Genomic DNA, 23,373 nt, shown 5'->3' with positions numbered 1-23,373 from the left:
AAGAAAAGAGCAGCAGCAGAAATAACGATGTGAATGTAATTAACGACTGTAGGGCTTGATGAGTGTGAATGAGCGCGGTCTGAGGAAGAGAGGCAATCATTAAATGTAATATACCTGGAGGAAGGTTGGGTCTCTTCCTCTTTTTGCTGTTTTCTGTTCCGTTTTCCAGAGGACAGTCAGAAAGCAGAGGACCATTGGAGCTGTTGAATTGCAATGGTTCGTTGTTCGTGGCAGGGTCGAAGGGCAGCGGATTCAGACCTGTGGAGGGAAAGAACAGACAAACTTGGTAAGTTTACATGTTCCATAACCAAAGCATAATGTATAGCAGCTTGATTCTGGCCAAGGAAGACAAGGGAGACTTTTTCTATTTTTTTTTTTTTTTTAGTGGTGGGAAGATATGAGAGTACTGTGGAATACACAGTGGATGAATTTTTAAAGACAGGTTGGAAATCATATGATTGATCATACTTATTACATTCTACTGACTGCTCTAGTTTTTAACATTATGAAATAAAAACCATAAAATTTTTATTAAAGGTTTTTTATTATTATTATTAAAGGTTCATTATTACAATATTACTCTAATATTGGAGAGAAAATAGTTACACAGTCAACTTTATATATATATATGTATATATATACATATACATATATATATACACATATATATATATACATACATATATATACACACATACATATATATATACATACATACATACATATATACATACACACACACACACACACACACACACACACACACACACATTAATATTTTTAATTATTTTAATTTATGCTGATTTAGTATTCAAGAACATTTTTTATTATTAACATTAACATTTTATATAACATTTTATCAATGCTGCTTATTATTTTCATGGAAACCATGACTTTTTTTAATGAACAGAAAGTTCAAAAGAACAGCACTTATTGGAAAATAATGTAACATGAAATGTCTTTACTGTCTATAAATGTCTTTACAGTCACTTTTTGACAAATTTACTGTGTCCTTGCTGAACAAAAGTATTCATTTCTTTAGAAAAAAACCCTTCTGACCCCAAAATTTTGAATGGTAGTGTATATTTATTGTATTTGTTGTTTATAAATGGGTCATTATATATTAAATCATGTAGCTGTCATTATATTTAAGAAAGGAGGTCCCTTGCATATTTTGGGGCCTTTGGCATCAAAAAGTTTGAAAACCCCAGTTCTAGGACATCTTGTGTCATGCATAACCTCTTGCATACTACAAAAAACCTCATGCATTAAAATCTCATAAAATGTGACTAGTTCTTCCTTGGAATTTCTTGTTTTGTTTTTTCTTTCCTGAGAACTTATTTTTAAGAGAGCTTCTGCCAATTTAATGTGCATCAGAGGTGTACGGTCAAGAGACAGTCAGCATGCAAGCAGTCTAAACTAACCAAAAGTGAGAGAGAACTCTGATTAAAAGTTTCCGATGTTTCTGTCTAGGCTGTTAGAGAATGATTCATGAAGTGAGGACAGAAATGGCCCTTTAAGACTAATTTAATGGTGCAGCTTCATTTCAATGATGGCATATTTCTGCTCTGAAAGCCACAAAGACAGGATTAACCACACACACATTCTCATTCTTTATTAACCCCTCTGTGAATTCCATTACAGAAATTGACTGCAGATTCTGATGCTAAATTAGGAAATGTTCTTGAGACAGCAATCAATACTTAAGGACTCCCTCCATTTCCGTTGTAGACATCCACAAGGAGATAATAAAAAAGACAAAACCATCCAATGAGTGATGGTTTCAATAAATAAAACGACAACATTGCCAAGATCCCAGTAGCTAAAAAGATATAGAATTTCAGAGAAAGTTTTAGCAAAAACACTAGTGCGTCAGTAACTTTCTATCCCAGTATACAGCATGCATTACGTGCTGTTTAGAATACAGAGTGATGTCTGAGATATGCATGCTGGTCTGTTCTCATGAAATATTCATCACGCCTCTCAGTTTACATTGTTTTGCTTGGCATTATTTGCCTGAAGGATACAGAAGTATGGGGCTGGGGGTCTGTCACTGCATATCCCATATGATAAGAGATAAAGAGTGAGGGAGAGACTGAAAAAGAGACTGACACAGAGTTCAGAGGACACGGCTCAAAACTCTGCGCCATAATCTGCCACATCTGCCCTCTGCAGTGGGCAATGACAGTGAGCAACCTCTCTAACATCCCACACTGCCTGTGTGGATGAGAGAGCAAAGGCAAGACTGTAGAAAAAATGGGATCTGAATGGAAAAGGAGGCAACTGATTTTGAAAAAGCAGATAAGTAAAGTAGGATATGGAATTTGTGGCAGCACTGCAGACTGACAGCATGAGAAGAGACAGAAAAACAGAGACTAATTTAAACAGCGCTGAACAACACATACAAGTTCTTCTGCTCTACAGTATATGTGATGCTGCAGGATTGAGAAGTTCTTGGCATATAGCGAGCTGTTAATGAAATAAGAAGAAGATGTTCTGTAATTATTCATTCAGAACAGATCAAGTCTGTGAATGACATTAGCTTCTAGGTGTGGGCGGTATACTGAATATTTATAAAAAGTTGGGTGATGATTTCACTGACGATATGAATCTGTCTGGTAAAGATGGTGACAGATTTAGGACGTTTTTCGGTTGAAAACACTGATTCAGTAATTAATCTGCATCTTCACTCATACAGTAGGATTTCTATTCATCAAAGAATCCTGAAAAAAACGATGCATCACAGTTTCCACAAAAGACTTCAAGCAGCACAACTTTTTAAAACATTGAAAATAATAAGAATGATTTCTGAAGGATCATGTGACGTGATGTCTAAGCTGTGTTCACGCCACTCTCGTTATTATCCTAATTGCTGTTCACATCCTCAGGCTGAGAATTATGAATTTCTATGGCAACAATATCAATACCTAATTGAATCTGCAGCGGTCAGGTGGTATAGCGGCCACAAGCTCTACGAGGACGTGAACGCTCTTTACAAGTTGAAATCTTGTAATTACAGTAATTAGGACATGGTGTGAATGCACTGACAGGAATCAGACAATGAAACTGAAACACCTGGTTTTTTTAGACCACAATAATTTATCAGTATGGTGTACAGCCTCCTTCTGCAGCCAATACAACATCAATTCGTCTTGAGAATGACAGATTCAAGTCCTTCACAGCGGCCAGAGGGATTTTGAGTCATTCCTCTTCCAGAACAGTGTTCAGGTCACTATGTGGTGCTGGTGGAAGAAAACGTTTCCTGACTCACTCCTCCAAAATACCCCAACGTGGCTCAAAAATATTTAGATTAGGTGACTTTCCTGTGCATCAAACCAATCTGCCACAAATCTTGCTGTGTGTATTGGTGCATTATGATCCTGATACACGGCGCCCCCTTCAGGGCACAATGTTTGAACCATTAAGGCAGGAACACACCAAGCCAATGAGCAGTTTTTGTTCGTCGGCCGACTAAGTTTTCTCAGTGTGTTCCGCACCGTCGGATGAAGTTGGTCCTCGTCTGCTTTTTTTCGGCTTTTTTTGTCGGTCCGTCGGGCCATCTGATCATTCTGATTGGCTATTCAGATACTGCCACCTGCTGGTTCGGAAAGGCATTTCATCTTACGCAGGCGCAGAACGGATGTGCTACTTGGCCGTCGGCTGTCTTTGGACACAGACACTGCCGACGTGAGCCAACCCAACAGTCTGCTTTCGTCGGCACTAGTTTGTCAGCATCAGCTTGGTGTGTTCCTGCATTTAGGTGCACATGATCCTCCAGGATGGTTTGGTAGTCCTTGGCAGTGACACGACCATCAAGCACAGTAGGGAATGCTATGATATTGCATCCCAAACCATCACTGATCCACCACGTGATTCACTATGTGCAGCAACAGTCCAGATGTTGAGGCTCTTTAGGGCTTCTCCACACTAACTCCCATGGATGTCGGAAAGAAGGTGGATTCATCAGAGAAAAATGTTTCACATTGCCCACAGCCCAAGATTTCCCCTGCTGGAACCAATGAAATTGACATTTGGCATTGGCACGAGTGACCAAAGGTTTGGCTATAACAGCCCAACCATAATTGTCGACTCTGTGGAGCTCCAGTCTTTGGTGGAAACAGGAAGGTTGAGGTGCGTATTCAATTCAAGATGTGGCTTAAGCAAGAGAGAATAAATAAGCTTACAGTTTGGACTTAAAAGTAGACAGAGAGGGTGCTGATCTGATGCATAGTGGTAAACTATTCCAAAGATTGGGACTGGCTGCCTCAAACGCACCCCTATGTTTCAGTCTGGTTCTTGGCACCTTTAGCTGAATTTGATTCCCTGACCCAAGCGATTAGGGAGCTGATGAATTGAAATGAGGTCAGAGAGATATGAGGGTGCAAGCTTATGAATAGATTTATAAACTAGTGTGAGTACTCTGAAATCAATTATATAACATACAGGCAACCAGTGAAGGGAAGCAGTATAGGCGTGATATGCTCCTGTTTATGTGTACACCTCAATAACCTAGCAGCAGAGTTCTGTACTAATTGCAACCATGCAAGGACGGATTGACTAAGGCCAAAATAAAGCAAATTGCAGTAATCCAAACAGGATGAAATGAAAGCATGAATGACCTTTTGTGTATCCTTAAAATTAAGAAATGGCTTGAGATTTGGTGATACAATCCGGGTTAGTACCCGGACATTTTTTCAGAAAGCTTCTTCTTGCGTCAACAGTTACTCCTGTTGGATGTGGTTCGTCCTACTTGGAGGTATGCCGACATTATCCTGGATATCCTTATCCATATCCAGCGGAATGGGCAACAACAATCTGTCCTCTTTTGAACACTGATATGTCTCCCATTGTGTTGTGTGGATTGCAATATTTTATGTACAGCTGTACTATTGCTCTGCAAATTCAACCTTCACACTCTACTCTCGCTGATGAAACATGCAATCAGTAAAGATTGGCCAGCAGGCCACACGTACTATATATAGGCATAAAATGTACAACACTAAATGTTATTAATGTATTGTAAATATTGCTCTTCATCACTGTATTAGTTATTAGACTATATTATCGAATATTAAACAGAACTGTGGAAAGCATATTTTATTTTTTGTTTCTAAATTGGACATTTTAAATCTACTGTCTTGACCATCCTAAGCATCTGCTGGTTATTCTGCCACTCAATCACACACAAAAAAGTAGTTTTTGTATCCACAGATAAGCAAATCAAGACGTTGCCCAGTTGGGGTCCGTGGCCCATGCATGACCCCTAACAGCTCTCCAGGCGCACAGTGCATATATATCTTGATGGATGTTTCCTCCGCACATGTTAGAATAGGGACTTTAAGCAGCAGCTGCTGATAAAACGGCAACGGCATTCTGTCGTTCTGTTGCACGTGTACAAATTTAACTGCTACTTCTTGACGTTCTTCTGTAACCATCTACTATGGGAGAGTAGCCGATTTGCCATAGTCGATAATAGTCGATTTTAGTTGTATATGCATGTCATTTAATGCCAAAAGCAACCATTCTCTTGCTTTTTTTTTTTTACATGTAATGTATTGTTTACTATGTCAAATGATCCACGCATCCTCTTTGTTCTTGCTTAGCGATTTGTGCGTTCTTTAGCTACGGCAGTTGGCAGTTTACTTCCGGTCGCCGTTGTCGTTCCATCAACAGCTGTTGCTTAAAATCCCCTATAACTCTGTTCATACGCACCAAGAGGAAACCTCCATCCATGACAAAAAGGGGAGCAGCTATATATTATGGAGGGAAAAGTCGATAAATGAAAGAACATCCAGTTCTGCTGAGTACGAATAAAAGATAACTGAAGCTAAATTCAATCTGAAGATCGGAATACCTGATCAAAAGCAGCATCCCAAAAAAGACCAAAAAAATAGATTAGGAGAGGCAGACAAAATGGGAATAAGGTTGCTTTCTGGCTCTGACACTGTACTCTTGCTGCAGATGGAAATGCTTCAATAGAGCCGCTGATGAGATTTAAATGAGTATTACTGTTCCTGCTCCTGATGGCCACAGAGGAGAAAGACGGATGCAGATCACATACTCAGTGCATCAGCAGGAGAACTTGCACAACACTCTCTTATCTTTGAAAGAGAGAGAGAGAGAGATGAAGTGGATGATGAGGAGCGATAGATGCGACGGGGGGGAAGACTTTCTAGCATGTGGAATATCTAGCAATTCCGAGTAGGGGACTCGCAGGCAGCCGGCGGCCTCTGACACCAAATGAGTCTCATGCATTTATGCATGTGTTGAGGCAATGGATTTGATGAATGTTTCTCTATCTGTAACCTTAGACAAGTGATTCACTAATGTGTTTACAGAGGAATTTTAAATGTCTCACAGCATCCAGAGGCAGAATCGGGTACTTCACATCAGGTGTAACCGCTCATTTGGCCCCTTCATCTCATTCTTTGGTTCTCAATCACAATGTACCGCTGTGCTTTAGAGGAATGACACGTTCCCACCTCACCATCAGGCCTCTGGGTCTTGATTTGGGAGAGAACTATTGTGTGCTCATAAACAAGACAAGACAAACTGTTTGAGGGAGGAACATAATCGCTTCTGTGCCTTTTATACCCACAATGCAAAAGGGAAATGTCACTGTGTAAAGAGGGGAAAGTTTTCTTCTTTGTTCTGTTTACTGTCACCCTTACAAGTTCCCACAAAGTCTCAGAGCATATCAGGGACCAAACCCTAAACATTAAATAAAGCAATCCTTCCCCCATGACACCGCGTCTACACCGGATGTAACTATTATCACTCGTGATGCAACAGCTAAAAGCTGTCTGCACTGGACTAGGGATGCACCGATCCGCCTTTTTCGCTTCCGATACAGATTCCGATACCTGGGTTTCGGTATCGGCCGATACAGATACTGATCCGATATTCAGTGTAGTATTCAAATTTTAATGTTTTTGTGTCTTTTGTGGAGCTTAACAATAACACAGAATAGGACCCCTGAACTATTTCACCTGTTCCTGAAACTATTTGACCTGACTATTAAACCAACCTAAAAAGCACTGTTTATTTCATATGTATCTTTGTTCTGTTGTATTTATGTAGGCCTGCTGAATGTTAAATGGATCCAATCCATGTTCATTAATTTTTTTTGATGATGCAGCAATAAACCTGCTAGTATATTTTAATGCAGGTGTTTTTGAACTTTGCTTATTTAAAACATGATCAAAATACTATCCATTTTGATATATCAAAATATCAAATAAGAGAGGAAGTGACAAATATCGGTATCGGCCAATAATTTTTTGTTAATATTGGTATTGGTATCTGCCCCAAAAAATAATATCGGTGCATCCCTAGAATCAACATAAGCAAAGTGACAAATATCGGTATCGGCCAATAATTGTTTGTTAATATCGGTATTAGTATCGGCCTCAAAAAATAATATCGGTGCATCCCTAAAATCAACATAAGCAAAGTGACAAATATCGGTATCGGCCAATAATTGTTTGTTAATATCGGTATTAGTATCGGACCCAAAAAATAATATCGGTGCATCCCTAGAATCAACATAAGCAAAGTGACAAATATCGGTATCGGCCAATAATTGTTTGTTAATATCGCTATTAGTATCAGCCCCAAAAAATAATATCCCTGCATCCCTAGAATCAACATAAGCAAAGTGAAAGTGCCATTATGAATCACAAAGTAAAAAAAAAAAAAATGTAACACACTATGGTCTCATAGACTTCACAGTTATGCACTAGACTAGTTATCCACAAGACTGTCTTGATTGTCAGCCTATGTCTGTCTGTTTTGCATCCGACATCATGCTCTGCCCTGCAGCCTCCATCTGGCAGGTCTTTCACTGCCGGACTTCCTCTCAGGTATAAAAAATGTTTCAATTATTCCTGTAAATGAGACGCTTTCAAACTGAGACCAGCCGCCATATTTATACCAGCCTGTTTAATTAGGCTGGGTTTAGAGATCAATTCATTCTAAGGCTCTCCAGAGACTTAGAGCCAAATAGAGAGATAGAGAATTAGCAGAAAGAAACAAACAGCAGATTTATTAAGAATAATTCACAGTTTTGAGTCTGTTGGATCTTCTTAGGGCCCCCAAAAGCTGGAAGAGAACCACCACATGGGTAAACCATGTCAAAGCCCCAAGGAGTCTGCACTCCAGCCCAGGTCCTCCATTTGCAAATAGATGGATGAGGTGTTAAAGCAGTGTTTAACATCTGGTAAGAAACCCACTTCTCCTCTTATGAGAAAAAAATATGGAGAAATATCACTCCCATGATGCCAATGTAAACAAATAACAGCAGGCTGGTGGCAGAAGGGGATTTGGAGGTTGAACGCAAAAGGAGACAGAAGTGAATGACTAGAAGAGCTGGTGACAGAAATCACGAGAAATACGAGACAAGAAATCTTCTGATTTCAAAAAAGGAGATTCATGACAAGGAACAAGATGAAAAACAAATTTCCAAGAGGCAACTCAAATCAAATACGATGACAGATCAAACATCCTGGAAAATGATTCTGTTGCCTAAAGGAAATTCAAATTAATCTTAATTGTACACATGAAAGCCAAATACAGACAGAGTCCAGATGAGGAACTTTTCCCTGCCGCAAGAAAACAAACAAAAGCATTTTATTTCCTCTTGCATGTCACATCCCGAAACTCTCGTGCCAGCCAATCTTGCCGTCTTTCTCGCAGTGCTCCATTGATCCCATCCACGCTGAGCTGCAGTTGACAGTCGCCGCAGCTGTGAAGCATCTGAGCCGCTAAACGCCAGCCAATGGGCAACACTGCAGTATTCACAGCTGGAATAAATGACAATCAATAATTGTAATGACAATACCAGCAGGGCTGACAGAGGTCTCATCCCTCCTGCTAAAGACTGTATTAGTAAAGCAGCGGAACGCGTCTTGTTGCGCTCTCTAAGGCTTTGCAACACAACCAATGCCAGAAGTTCTGTTTCCCATTCTGTATCACATGAATAAACACAAATACAGCCATGGATTTAGCACCTCCTGGTGTGGCGAGCTGTGTTTTAAGCTGAACGCATGCCATAGATGCTGCCAAATTAGTTGGATCAATGCAGTAGCGAAGATAATAACATGGTGATCAGAGATGAAACTGATTCTCTGTGACAGTCAGTGCTGTGTGGTCTGCGGATGCTGCTGTGTACACATCAGTGGTTGGAGAGGAGATGAATTTTCTCAGGCTCGCTGTATCAAAGGCGAAGTCGGCAGGACGGGTCTCTCTGTTTGGACGCTGCCTGAGGGATGCCTACAGGGACTGGACCAAACAGAGAAGACCTCAGAAAATCTCTACTATGGACTCGTGCCATCCAGCGCTGGTCTTTTAAGTGTTGAGAAGGTAAAGCAAAGGTTCAAAGTGAGAGATCTCAAAGTTAAAATGAAGACAGCATGATGGACTAAAGTTATGAATGATAAAAGTAAGGTGAAATCTGAGAAGACATGATTCCCACAGTCAGTTCAATGACTTTCTGCATATCGCATAAAAAATGGCAACAGTTTCTCTAACTGGCAATCTGTTAACAGGAGGAAAAATTTATTCATCTCATGATTTCACAACCATCTTCAGAAAGTACAATGAAACATTAATATATCAATAAAATAAATGAATACTTTTATTCAACAAGGACAGCAAATACATTAACAATGCCACAAAAGATTTCTCTTTCAAATAAAAGCTCTACCTGCTATTCATCGGAAAAATACTGAGAAAAAATGTATCACCGTTTCCACAAAAATATCACAGATATATCACAAATTAAGCTTTGCCATCACAGGATTTTAAATTGTAATATTTTACAATAAATGCAGCATTGATGAGCATGAGATATTCTTTCAAAAATGTTTAATCTATTAAGAATTTAGTACTTTTCAATGGACCAAACTTTTTCTTACAATCTACATAATACTTTCTCTTTCCTTTGCACAATAAAGCCATCCCTACAACAATACATAAAAAAAACCCAAATTGTGTTGGTCAAACAATTTCTTCCTGTCTAATTGGCTTGGCCAGTATAAGCTGCAAAGAGACTTCATACCAATAGTCAAAAATCTGGCTAATGGTTAAAAATCTGGCAGGTACCTGCTAGAGCGTCAAACTCAAGGTTACACTAGAGCATCAAACTCATTTTAGGTTGAGGGCATTATGGGAAAAAAATTTAACCAAGTGTGGGTCGATTTTTTTTTAAACCCTAGTGAGATTTTTAAAATGTTTTATTTAATATTTTTTATTATTGATTTTTTTTTATGGCCAATTCCAATTTATTTGGAGCAAATTTGATGCCAGTTGCCTTTTTTTTTCCTTTATTTCTTTATTTTTATTTGTTGTTTTATTTGTTCTATAACTAGGGATGCACCAATTCACCTTTTTCGCTTCTGATACCGATTCCAATACCTGGGATTCAGTATCGGGCGATACCGATCCGATATTCAAGTAATACTAAAAAAGTGCTAAATTAACTAATAAACTGTATGCCTCACTGTGTGGAAGAAACTGGGATCATTCTTTTGTGCAAGGCATCAGGCTTGACTTAAACATTACTTTCCTAACTTTGTAAATCAAAATAACAAACAGACTCAAATGTAGTGAATTATTTATTAAATAATTGTGCATCAGTGCAACAACTGTAAATAAACCAATAGCTTCACTAGCTCAAAATAAACAGGAGTCCAGCTGATTCCTTCATCTATGACTCATGGCTTGTTTTTCATGAATGCTTTAGTCATACATGACATAAACTAAAAATATTCATATATAAATATAGGCTATACTATAAAATTAAAAGACATTTCTTTAAAATTTATAGCTGAGTTTTTTTTTTTTTTTTTTTAATGAGGCAGCAACATATGATAGATAGGACAGAACAAAAAATGCTATTAACAATCTTTCATTAAGCAAAAGTACGGCTCCCATACAGAGCAGCACAAAGCACTTATGCACATCCCGTGTGCAGAATGATTGAAAAGTTCATTGAAAAGTTGTGCATTGAAAAGTTCAAAGCACAAAGTGAAGTTATATTGATGCATATTGTATTACTGGTATCTTGATGAAGTATAATAATAGAAACATTAATTCATCTTGGAGAGAGTTTCAATGTGTTGACTGTCATAACCGAACGCGACACGCAGTCTGAATGCTGAATGGAGAATGACTGACAGCCGCAGTGAAGAAACTTTAATTTAATGACTTAAATATTCATCTGTACCTCACATTAAACTATGGAATGGCTTCAGAACACTTGGAATATAGTACACGGAAACTTTATGGTCTTTTGTGGAGCTCAACAATAACACAGAATAGTACACGCACAATATCGGATTTGGATCGGTCCCATCCGGGCGATACCTGATCCGGCAAAAATGACAGTATTGGAGCCGATACCTGATCTGAGTATCGGATCGGTGCATCCATATCTATAACAGGCCTTAACCCTTAAATGCATTTGACCCGGGACATCATTCACTACCCTCCTCCTCATTAATTTTTTAAATTTAGACATCATCCTTCTTGGTATTCCTCAATCAATTCATTATAAAGAATATAACAAGAAAAAAAGCATAAAATTATAAAAGAATGCCTATTTTTGTATTAATTTTTTTGTAAAAATTGAATAGGGTCGCTAACGACCCGAGCTGTGTATGAGTGTACGTATATTTTTTCTTCACCACAATAATTGAATCTTAGATGACGGAATAAGTGCAATTCACCTTTATTCCACAAGGTGGCAATGTCTGATACACAATGCTGAAGTGACGACTCATTCAGACAGAAAACGAAATAATAAGAAAAACATGAAATGGCTCAGCGATTTACTGCAGAGCAAGTACTAAACGCAATCAAATATGACTACCTGTTACTGGATGGATCTGGTGAAGCTGTTAGCGATCGAAATATTGATTTTGAAGATGTTGAAAATTATATAGTTTTGAGAATACGTTTGAGATCGTGAATGGGCTCATATTGGTGACCTCAAACATAAAACTAGCCCATTATTTGCTGAATTTACTGGGAAATGAGCTCTGACGAGGACTGTGATGATGGCATAAAACATCTGATCAAACTGAAAGCTTTCAAGCTCCAAAAGGTAACAAAATACGATTTATTTTATTCTTCTGTAATTGTTACTCTAATATCAGAGGAGTTTTATATTATCGCGACAGGTAGAGATCCTTCCGTGTTAGATATAGATCCGGGTCGATAAAGACCCGAATATGTAAGAACGATTGGTGAAACAGTCGTGCATTTAAGGGCTAAACAAACAAAAAAATGTGTGTAGCCATTTGGTATACAGGCACCACTGCATTTTGAGCATGAGCAGTTGTTTTTGATTTAAATAAGATTGTATAATTTCAAGATTTACAGAAAAAAACCCAGCATGGTCTGACTTTATAGCTTTGTGAAATTATGCTACATAAGACACCTGCACAAAACAAAAATAGCAAACAGACTGAATGCAAAATGCAAATTCACTCTCTGTCAGTAGGTGGCGCTTGTGAAACAGCAGCAACATAGCTTTTCCATGGTTACCGCTGTCCACAAAGCAGCACTGTGCTTAAGGAGATAGAAACTTTTCTGAAGACAGTTCCCTTCTAAGTTACATTCATATAAAACCCAATTCAATATTTATATTTTCCTTCCTATATTTCACAAACAATGAGCTTAGCCTGGTACAGTATTTGCTCTGCTGGCGCATCTGTGTTCTTCTCTTAGTGTCCGTATTCAGCATGTGGCTGTGTTAACGTCCTGTTTACAAACTTCGTAATATTAACACACAAATGACAGTTTGGGAAATGATTGCAAAGCAGTTTGTTTGCAAGTCCAGAATAGAGATTGGCCAACATAAAACTAATAACCGTTCAGATTTATGGCCGGTGGACCATGCATAACTGTTTTTTAATTATTGTTTAAATCATCCCCCGGGCTGGATTGGACACCTTTGTGGGCCGTATTCGACCCACAGGCCTTGTGTTTGACACCTGTGCACTAGAGGAACTGTGCCAAATGTACTACATGCCACTTATTAGTGAATTAAATTAGCAAATTAGTAAGTAATTACTCTTGATGAACTCTCTCAAGTAAGCTAAGTGAAAGGTGGAGAAGTTGGTTCATCTACTTGCATCGCAAACATCCCAAAACCTCCTGGTAGTTTATTCAATTGAGCTAAACAACCGCCTCCTCCAAAACAACACCTTGTGTGGAGAGTAATCAGAGCTTTTAGTTCCTAAAGGTTTGAGGAGACATTAAACTTCCATTACACTGAGAGAGAAGTTTAGCACTAGATAAGGCCAGGAGCCTTTCGAAACTCTGGAAGCTGAAGTTGTCTCTGCTCCGCAGCCAAGTGCTAAGTCATAGAGGAGAAACACGTGTTACTGGACACAGAGCTGTTAAAGATCTTGAAATGTTCCTCTCACAAAATAAAGTGCCGGTTTTACCCGACAACACCTGCTTTCAATGTTCTAAAGTGGTGTTCCTTCACAGCCATCTTCCTTTTTACAATACAGATGTTATTAATACCTGCTGCGGCAATGCCTCATAAATGATTTATTCAAAAGCAGAAATACTTCCATCAAGTCCATTCATTCAGCAGAGGCCAGGGAATAGAAGAGCCTCTCCATACTGGTCTGCAGGGCTCAGGGCAAGCCATTAATCTTCTGAAAGCTTATAAAACAACTTAACTGAGAGATCAGACCCTGTCTTTCTGTCTGAAAGAGAGAGTGGGGCAAATGTATGTCAGAGAGCATTAACATCACTGTCCTGACAAATTTATCTGGACTTTTTCTTTTACCATCCGACATGGGAAAAATGGGAAAACATCCTACTGAGGCACCTAAATGCTCAAAATTTAATAATGCTACTCTACCATTCACCTCAGATTCCCATTTTTTGTGCTAAAGCCTTAGAAAAACTTTGTAGGCTCGCCAACAACCAATCTGAGCCATGGGAGTAGTTGAGTCGCTGCCCTGGGGAAGAAAGCACTTAGTTGCACACGGTCCATACAGAGGTCACATTGTGCAGCTTAGCCAACAATGCACTAATATAATTGTACAAGGGTTACATTCTTAAGGCACTGGAGCGGTCAGATTCGCATCGGGCAGCATTGTGCTGGCCAACAGATGTTGTGAAATAAATAATGGTGAGTAGGGAGAGCTGTAATTTCTCAAGGTCGACTGCCACTCCGCCCTTGCCTCTCTATTGTTTTAGTGACTGAGGGCAACTCTGAGAACAAGATCCAAAATTAGCTTTAAGCAAGCGCCATTCTACTTATGCCCCTGAGAGTGGTGATGATAACTCATCACAAGGTCTACAAGCAACACTCAGGAAGGTGCAGCGTTGGAATGTAGATCAGGAGTGTGCGACGAAGAGAACCATGTGGCTATTCCTAGCCGGGCATCTAACGCATTAGCAAATATACACATTGACCGTGCGGGATCGACTGCAATGTTGGCCAGATGAATAAACAAGGTGCCTGACTGACCCAGCTTACATAAATGTTGTCAGTAGTGTGAGGGATTCTTCTGTGTCTATTAGAGCTGGATCGATACCAAGTTTGGCTTTGGTACGATATCTGTCTGTGATACTGCAGTATCCTGACTAAATCAATACTTTGGGTTATGAATGAAAGGAAAAACAGAAGAAAAAGATAAAATCCTGGCCCTAGCCCTTGTGCCTTGCTTAAAACAATCAAATGTATGGCACCCTTTCAAAACAAAACACACACACAAAACTAGTAACAATAAAATAAACTGAATTAAAATACATTATGCACACATTCTTTCTTTTATATTCTACACATATTGTTGTTTATACCTTTAAGTGACCACATGATCCTTTATATATATATTTATAAAACAGTTCTTTCTGGTTCTCGAATCAGATTGGCTGAGAGCCGTGCGATATTTTAGTGATAACAGCAGTCCTACTTTTCCGCTTGAAGTGACTGTCATGGCGGCCGAGGAAATCCACTATATTTCTTACAAATACTTCATTTGTTGTATCATGAACTGTAGTTTTAAGAGTTTTTAGGTGAGAATATAGTTGTTTAGACCTGAAATATGTGACTCATATTTAATCATAGAGCCTATTTTACTATTTGTTTAGACATTTTCGGAGATGCGAGCTCCAGGCCATCAGCGCTCGTTCAGTGCTCGAGTACCCGCTGAGAACAGCTTAATCTCAGCCAGTGCTTTGGGGATTTGCCGCTGGCTGTTATAGTGGTTAAACATGAGATATAATTCATATTTGGTACATAAAACAGGTGATCTTTGGTCTTGTTAATCTATTATGTGTTCCTGAGCAAATCGAATTGGGCTACGTTAAATTCAACAATTTATTATTAAGGCTACACTGCCCTCCAAAAGTTTGGAAACACCATAGAAAAGTGGGGTTTTGGACAATATTGGCATGAATCCTTTTTAATTTGTGATAATTTTGCACTGATAAGGGACAACACAAACTACGAAAGCATATTTTATTATATAAACAGTTTATACACGGAAAAAAACCCTTAAATTTTCGATTCATCAAAGTATCCACCACTAGCAGCTATCTGACCTAAACTGGGTTCTGATTGGTTCGTTGTATTCTAATCTTAATTGGCAATCAATTGTTGAAGCTATTATTATGCCATTATTATGTAATCAAAATGAAAATTATCATTGCTGGTCTTCAATGATAATGTCAAGTTACTATAATGTATTTGCACCAAAAAATGATAAGGATTTATGCTGATATCGTCCAAAACCACACTTTGCCAGGGGTGTTTCCAAACTTTTGGAGGGCAGTGTATATTTAACTTACATCCTGTATAGCACTGCTTTTGTACATTTAACTGAATTGTACAATTGTGTTTATTTCCTATTGTCATTTATAATGGCCATTGTTGTTAATTTAAATACTGTTGTTCAATAAATATTATTTTATATAAATAACATGTTGTATTTGCTATTAAGAAAGGGCTCATTAGTGCGTAATATGGATTGAGTGAAAGTTACATTAATACGCCATTAAATGGCGGCAAACTTTACGAGTGAATGAGTCCGTGAGTCGCAAGAGACTTCCCTTAAACGTAAAAAGGACAAATACAAAGATCGCTTTCCTCAGCGGACATTCAAACAGATTTTTATAATGATATAATATTATAGACATCGACCTGAAGAATGAATGTTATATCAGACACAGGTAATGCTCGCTCAGGCGAACTTGCTCTCAATAATACTGTACAAAAATACAATGCGTTTCAATGGAGGGACTCAACATTACTTCATTACTAGTTCTAAAGTGATGTTTCAGAATTAATAATGGATGCTTGGTCAAACTGTCAACTTGAGACAGAAGGAAGCAGTTCTGCACAAAAGATGGTTTTAAAGACACTGCGTTGTTGTTGTTCTTCTTATTTATTCACACACTCGTGCCGTCGAACTGTTGTATAAACACAATATCACGCTTGTAGACGTGCAATATGGCTGTGTATCAGTACGCTGTGATCACCTACGGCTGAATCACAGCCATGATGATATACAGCCACATTGCATGGCTACTCGTGTATATATATATATATATATATATATATATATATATTATATATATATATATATATATATATATGTATAGTAGATATTAAAATCCAGAAATCTAGGAGAAGAGTAACCACATGTTAAATTGAAATGCACAAATATATAATTAAAGAACACGTTTAAATTATCCACCTCAAATTCATGAATCAGAAGGCGATTCTCTACTTTCTGTAGCAGTGGTTTCCATTGGGAGGTTGAAGTTCATTGAGTTTCTGCATTTCTGTCCTTGCAACTGACCTCTGGGGATAAAAACAGTTCCCTCATAGAAGTGTGAATCACGGCTGACTTGAAGATGTGAATGCATCAATTAAAGGTGGTAGAGGCAGCCCTGACGTGTAAACATTGATGTAAACGTGCCTTTAGCAGAGCGTGACCAGCACAGCAGTGCCTTTATTGGGTGTTTGTTGAACGGCGAAGCTCAAAGGCTGCTCTCATCAATGCCGTACAGTGTGTGTTTCCCACACCTGCACAAATGAAAGACTGCTCTGGGGGGTGCAGGGACAACTTTAAAAACTTACATGCACACACAAATAAACACAAACATGGGCTTGTAGCACAGATGGATCTCTATGTGTAGATGCACAGAGAAGCCCATAGAGGCTGGAAATACTGACGTCTGACTGCTAATCTGCTCGAGTTAATTACATTTCCAAAAGTCTCACAGCTCATTATGGGTCAAGCACAACTTCTCTGTCTGACGACAGCCGAATGCACTGTGGCTTTTTGTTGTACATTGCATGAAAACAGTTTAGATATTCGTCCCTAACTGCTGAATAACCAACTGTGCTCTGCTGAACTTGAGTCAAACATGTAAACACCAGCAGATGAAAAACTGAAAACCATATCACCCTGTTGCACCTAGATCTAACTAGGCACAGCATGACAAGTGTCCAGTGTCAAAATGTTCTCTTCACACTAAAACACTAAATAATGAAATGTTCCACGAAGTTGATTCACCTCCAGTGAGATATTATGGCAAATTCAGCTTTGCCATCACAGGAATAATTACAATTTTGAAATACATTCAAATAGAAAACAGCTTTAATATTACAGTTTTGACTGTATTTTGATTAAATAAGTGAGCATTCTTTCACTCAGTGCAGCGACCGACCAATAAGAATCAAGTATTCCTGAGAGTGTAATGCCGCACTGTGATGCAAAATTGATTTCACTGTAAGCAGAACTAAATTTCACGACATAACAAAAACAGAAACCATTCCCCTTACAACACAGCGTTATATTTTGGTCTTCTAATCACCTTTGCAGTGTGCTGAACCTGCACTGGTTCAGTGCCAGCTGTTGCTTTTTCTCAATGGCAGTTTAATAGCTGTGTTTGAGCGTCTCAGCTGGAAGACTTGTCATCTTTGGATTTCAAAACACAGCGGGAGTCTGCAGGGGGCCCGGAGCGAAACCATCCACCATCAGACTCGCAGCACACAGACTGGACCGTAGAATTAGCAATTTACCCTTCTGAACACACACTCTCGCTCAAGAGAACAGGACATTCACAAGGGGAGAGGAAACAGAGATCTCTTGCGTCATGAACATGTATACACTAAAAGTTGGCTGCATTTATTTGCAAAATACAGTAAAAACAGTGAAATATTAATTATTATAAATTATTATTTTAAAATGTATTTCATTAAAGCTGAATTTTCAGCATCATTACTCCAGTCTTCAGTGTCACATGATCCTTCAGAAATCATTCTATGATATGATGATTTGCTGCTCAAGAAACATTTCTGATTATCATCAATGTTGCTGCTTAATATTTTTGTGGAAATTGTAAAGTTTGGTGTAAGTTTTTTTTTTTTTTTTAATAAATACATATTGTTCTTTTGAACCTTATTTATCAAATAAATGTACCACAGGTTTCCAAAAAAAAATTGTGCAGCAAAAACTATTTTTAACACTGATAATAATAAGAGCCATTATTAATAACTGAGCATCAAATCAGCAAATTAGAATGATTTCTGAAGGATCATGTGACACTGAAGACTGGAGTAATGATGCTTAAAATTCAGCTTTGATCACAGAAATAAATTACATTTTAAAATATATTCAAATAGAAAACAGTTATTTTCAATTGTAATATTATTTTACAATATTACTCTATTTACATTACATATTTTTGATCACATAAATGCAGCATTGTTGAGCATAAGAGACAAAAAATCTTAAAGGGGTCCTTGATTATGATTTCACTTTTTTAACTTTAGTCAGTGTGTAATGTTGCTGTTTGAGCATAAACAACATCTGCAAAGTTACGACACTCAAAGTTCAATGCAAAGGAGATATTTTCTGTTAAAGAATTCTCTGTTTAAGGACTACAACAAATGGCTGTTAGGGACTACAAGATTCTTAGTGACATCACTAACCCTAAAATTTGCATAAACCCCGCCCCCGAGAACACGTAATATAGGGGGCGAGGCCATGTTCGTCATTTTGTCTGCATGAGATTCTCCAGCTTTGTTGTTGTTGAGCTGTTAAAGCTCCGCCCTCTTCTGGAAAAGGGGGCCGGGAGCAGCAGCTCATTTGCATTTAAAGGGACACACATAAAAAATTAGACAAGCTACAATAAATGATCTGTGGGGTATTTTGAGCTGAAACTTCACAGACACATTCTGTAGACACCAGAGACTTATATTACATCTTGTGAAAAGGGGCATTATAGGTCCCCTTTAATTATTTCAAACTTTTGACTGATCTGCAATGTACAAATAAGGAAACAGCAGTTCAAATGCAGCAAGGGTGCTGTGTAGTTAGGCAGCTCACTAGATTTTAAGGTTTATAGCCAGTGTGGTTTTTGTGCAGAAAGTAGCTGGTGAACTGGATGTGTCTCTTTGTCCATGTGTGCACACAGACAGGCTCGCCCCTGAGGCTGTGCCCAGAGCTTATACAAGTACCTGACAACCGCACCTGCCTCCACAGCCTGAGCCCGCGGCGTACAGCATGACCACGACACAATCCATGCTGAAACACAATTCAATGAAACATCTCCATTTAAAACCGCAGACAACTCACTTTCCTAAATCAGCCACTAATGAAGGTCAATGTTATGCAGATCTGAAAAAGACAACTGCTCCAGTAGGGTCCAGTAAAAGTTAATGTATTCCCACCAGAAAATGTGACATTTCCTTACTAAAACAATTGTGTCCAGCTCCCTCTGGCCCTTTCCAGCTGGATAATACACACACTCTGCACTCTTCTGCTAATCTTTAGGCTATGCCAGACTAGTCACTGTACTGTACTGACCTGGACAGAGAGACATACGTTGTCTTTACACAGCAAAGGCAGCCGGCAAGCCACATCTGAAGTGGCATATTTATCACAAAAATCAGTTTTTACACTGACTGTTTAATGGGACACAGAGGAAACAAGAATCACAATTGTGTTTGTGTTAGACACTCGACTGTGTTTTATGAGTTTGCCTTTTGTAGTCCTAAGCTTTTTTATTGTCTGTTTTTTTTTGCACTTTAAACGAATAGCTTAACCAAACAAAAAAATGATTTGTATCACTCACTTTCATGACTAAATGAAGAGTTTGGTTCCATTTGAGTAAAAATGTGTTTAAAAATGGATTATTTTTCCCCCAAAATGCAATAAATCCATGACACGTTTTTTTTTTTTTTTTTTTACAAAATGCACTTAATCCATCAATATAAAAGCTATTTTTCATATTGAAAATACACAACAAAGCAAACTGATTCACATATATGACAGCCTCTGAACTTTGTCAATACTAATCTTATATACAGGCATTTGACTAAAAATACATTCTGTCGTCGCTCCCAAAATGAATTCAAAGAGTCATCTTGTTAATGTTATAAATTAATTATGTCTCCATTTGTCATTACTGGTGCCACCGCACTGTTAAATAAACACATTTGCCGAGTACACTGGTATTAAATAACGGCTTTTAAAAATTGTTCATGAATCAGTTTTGGGGACTGTGACAGAAGTTTGATACTGTCGTGGAACAAGCAACAGCCGGCATTTTTCCTCCTCCCGAGTGCAAATATTCAGATTTTTTTATGTATTATTATTATTTTTTTAATTCCTGTGATGGTAAAGCTGAATTTTTTGAGGGTGAAAAAATAAATACAGATTTTACATTTTTTGCTTAACTATTCCTTGAAATTTTTAATATTTTTATAGGTAAAACTGGAAAAAAAACAACATTATCAATTGACCCACTATTAAGTTTATGGAGTATCTTTGAATTTGAATTATTTTAAAATGCAATTTTACTTAAAAAAAAAAAAATGGTACTGCAATACAAATTCTTAGTGACGCAAACTTTTAAATAAGGTGTGTGTATGTGTTTAAAGAATAATATCCAATCGATTTTTACCACTTCAAGAGCTTATTTTACTGAAAACACTCTTCACAGAAATCTTCAGTCATGCCTAAGGGACAGTCGTGATTCAAGCAGCTCAGAGTTGGCATATTTTAATACAGCCTTCATGTGCCATTATGTTTTAACAAAGAATTTGGATGTGGCACAGAGATGTCTTAGCTCAGAAGTGTAAAGATGCCTTTTACCATCGAAGAAGGTAAGGAGTCTGTGAGAGCAGAGTCTGCTCTTTATGTCCTCTTCATCTGGAGCTCCTGATGTCTGATGATCCATGGGGAGTTAAGGTGAGTTTGACACAGTGGGTCAGGATTACACTGAAAGTGAATGTGAGCCAGTATGGGCGGCAAGAACAAGATGAGGCAGCAAACCTGCAAGGCACCCTGAGCAGAATCTGCACGGGTCCAGGTAATGTGGAATATCCTGACCATGCCATTCTCCCCACTAACCACTTTCTCATCTTCCTGTATTGAAAAGGATTCAGAGAAAAAGAGGCACTGCGATTATACTTGACCTGACCTGCATACTGATGAACATTGAGCCAGCGGATATTACAGCGAGCTAATCACACATAAAAGTACGTGCTTGTATTTGTTTGAGGGCTAGGTGATAGACGATAACAATTTAATTTTATTTAAAGGGGACCTATTATGCCCCTTTTCACAGGTGAAGTTTCAGCTCAAAATCCCCCACAGGTCATTTATTATAGCTTGTCAAATTTGCCCCTATTTGGGTGTGAGCAAAAACACGCTGTTTTTGTGTGTGTCCCTTTAAATGCAAATGAGCTGCTGCTCCCGCCCCCTTTCCAGAAGAGGGCGGGGCTTTAACAGCTCAACAACAACAAAGCTGGAGAATCTCACGCAGCCAAAATGAGGAAAGTGTTCAGCCTTACATTGTTCAAACCGGAGTCGACACTGATGGAGAGACTCAGGAAGAAGTTACAACTTTTAGACGTTTCTGAATGGTTAGTGGATAAATTGATGTAGTTGCTGTGTAGTTGATTCAACTCATCCACTAGCATGTGCCGTCATGTTCATCTTTTGTGCAAAACCCGTAATGACGCCCACTATACATAGCATACCTGTTTGTTAAACAGAGCCATACACACCAGGCTAATGTTTATGATTGCTATCAAATGCTGTGAATGGTCTAATATTTTATTATTTTTTTATTTTTTATTTTATTATTTTAAGCAAACAAGCTTGTCAGGGTCAACTTGCATCTATCCAAGCTAATGAGACTCTAAATAGTGTTCAGAGCTCGTCTGTGCAGCCAACGACAGAACAGTTAGCATACTTTGCTCAAACTTTTGCCATGGCGTTAGAACTGGTACACCGTTTTCACTTGCGAAAACAAAATGGTGGTGCCGTGGGTGGAAACGTGCAGATTAAGGGCGGGTAATATTATAATAAGATCCACTTCCTACATCACTAGGGGAACGAAATCTGAGCGGCTCATTTTTTTCTCATGCTTACAGAGAAAGGCTTGCCAAAACAAAGTTACTGGATTGTCCTTTTTCACGTTTTCGGGGATGGTAGATGCACAGATTATAGCACCTAAACACTGAAAAAGTCAGATTTTCATAGTAAGTGTTTGATATAAAAAATGTATGCACTATCTGCATGCGTGTTGCAGACGGCCGTACTGCTGCCAGTAGTAATTTGCTGATAACTGATGAGCGCTGCCTATCTGTTGTGTATTAGAAATGTTAAACACCAATCGTGCTGTTTGTTTGTACCGTGACTTCACCTGTGATTGACATGATACAAATACTAGGAGAGACCTCAATTATCTCTAAATTATTTTGCAAACATTGTCTATTGATCGCAGACCCCTTTAAGAACCTCTGCCCTAGTGCATTTCATGAAAAAGCACTTCATTTGCCTACATCCTGCTGTGTAACCAGCTGCTTCCTCTGGTGCGGAGTTAAATGACAACATACTCCATTCAACAATAATGCAATCAACTTATCATATTAGTGGCCAAGGAAAAATAATTCTTTGCCTCTTCCATAGTTTCCTCCAGCCTCCGGGGAAGCGGTGAAGGTTAATTTATTCAAATATCCCCACTACTCATTTCTATTTCATTAAATACAACTAATGAATCTTTGGTTTGCTCCTAATCAGCTTTACACTGCCACAGCTCCACAGATCCTTCTAGGGACACTACAGCCAGTGCCACATGTCAGAGAGACACAGCTGAGCTCTACCAGAGAACTGGCTACGATCGCTTCCAGCTGCTAGCAGAAAATAGAGAAAAGGAGAATTGACAAATCATCTAGATAGAAAATGATAAAACAAAACAGGCAGCAGAAGAGATGAAGACTTCACAGTGAGATTACACTTCTGACTCATCTGACAAGTTACTTATGCAACACTGGTAAGAGATTGCACAAAACATACAGAACAGAAAGTCTTTCAGATAAAA

At 38.4% G+C, this 23,373-nt stretch overlaps 1 protein-coding gene across 11 annotated transcripts in view; it reads right to left on the bottom strand.

Annotated features, from left to right (window-relative positions):
- The window catches only part of enox2 (ecto-NOX disulfide-thiol exchanger 2), a 274,309-nt gene that overhangs the window by 154,258 nt on the left and 96,678 nt on the right, over positions 1-23,373 (bottom strand). For 8 of the 11 annotated variants that reach the window (XM_067384994.1, XM_067384992.1, XM_067384996.1 and 5 more), the window contains one exon: positions 115-258. In XM_067384994.1, the coding sequence (XP_067241095.1) occupies positions 115-258 (144 nt within the window). Of the gene's footprint in view, positions 1-114; positions 259-16,724; positions 16,822-17,850; positions 18,166-19,498; positions 19,566-23,373 lie in introns of those variants that run through there. The other 3 variants (XM_067384998.1, XM_067385001.1, XM_067385004.1) reach the window with 3 other exon arrangements.

The sequence above is a fragment of the Chanodichthys erythropterus genome, chromosome 1 (assembly GCF_024489055.1).
Source record: "Chanodichthys erythropterus isolate Z2021 chromosome 1, ASM2448905v1, whole genome shotgun sequence".
Lineage (NCBI taxonomy): Eukaryota > Metazoa > Chordata > Actinopteri > Cypriniformes > Xenocyprididae > Chanodichthys > Chanodichthys erythropterus.
Note: the sequence above shows the minus strand (reverse complement) of the source record. Positions and strands in the feature narration are given on the sequence as shown.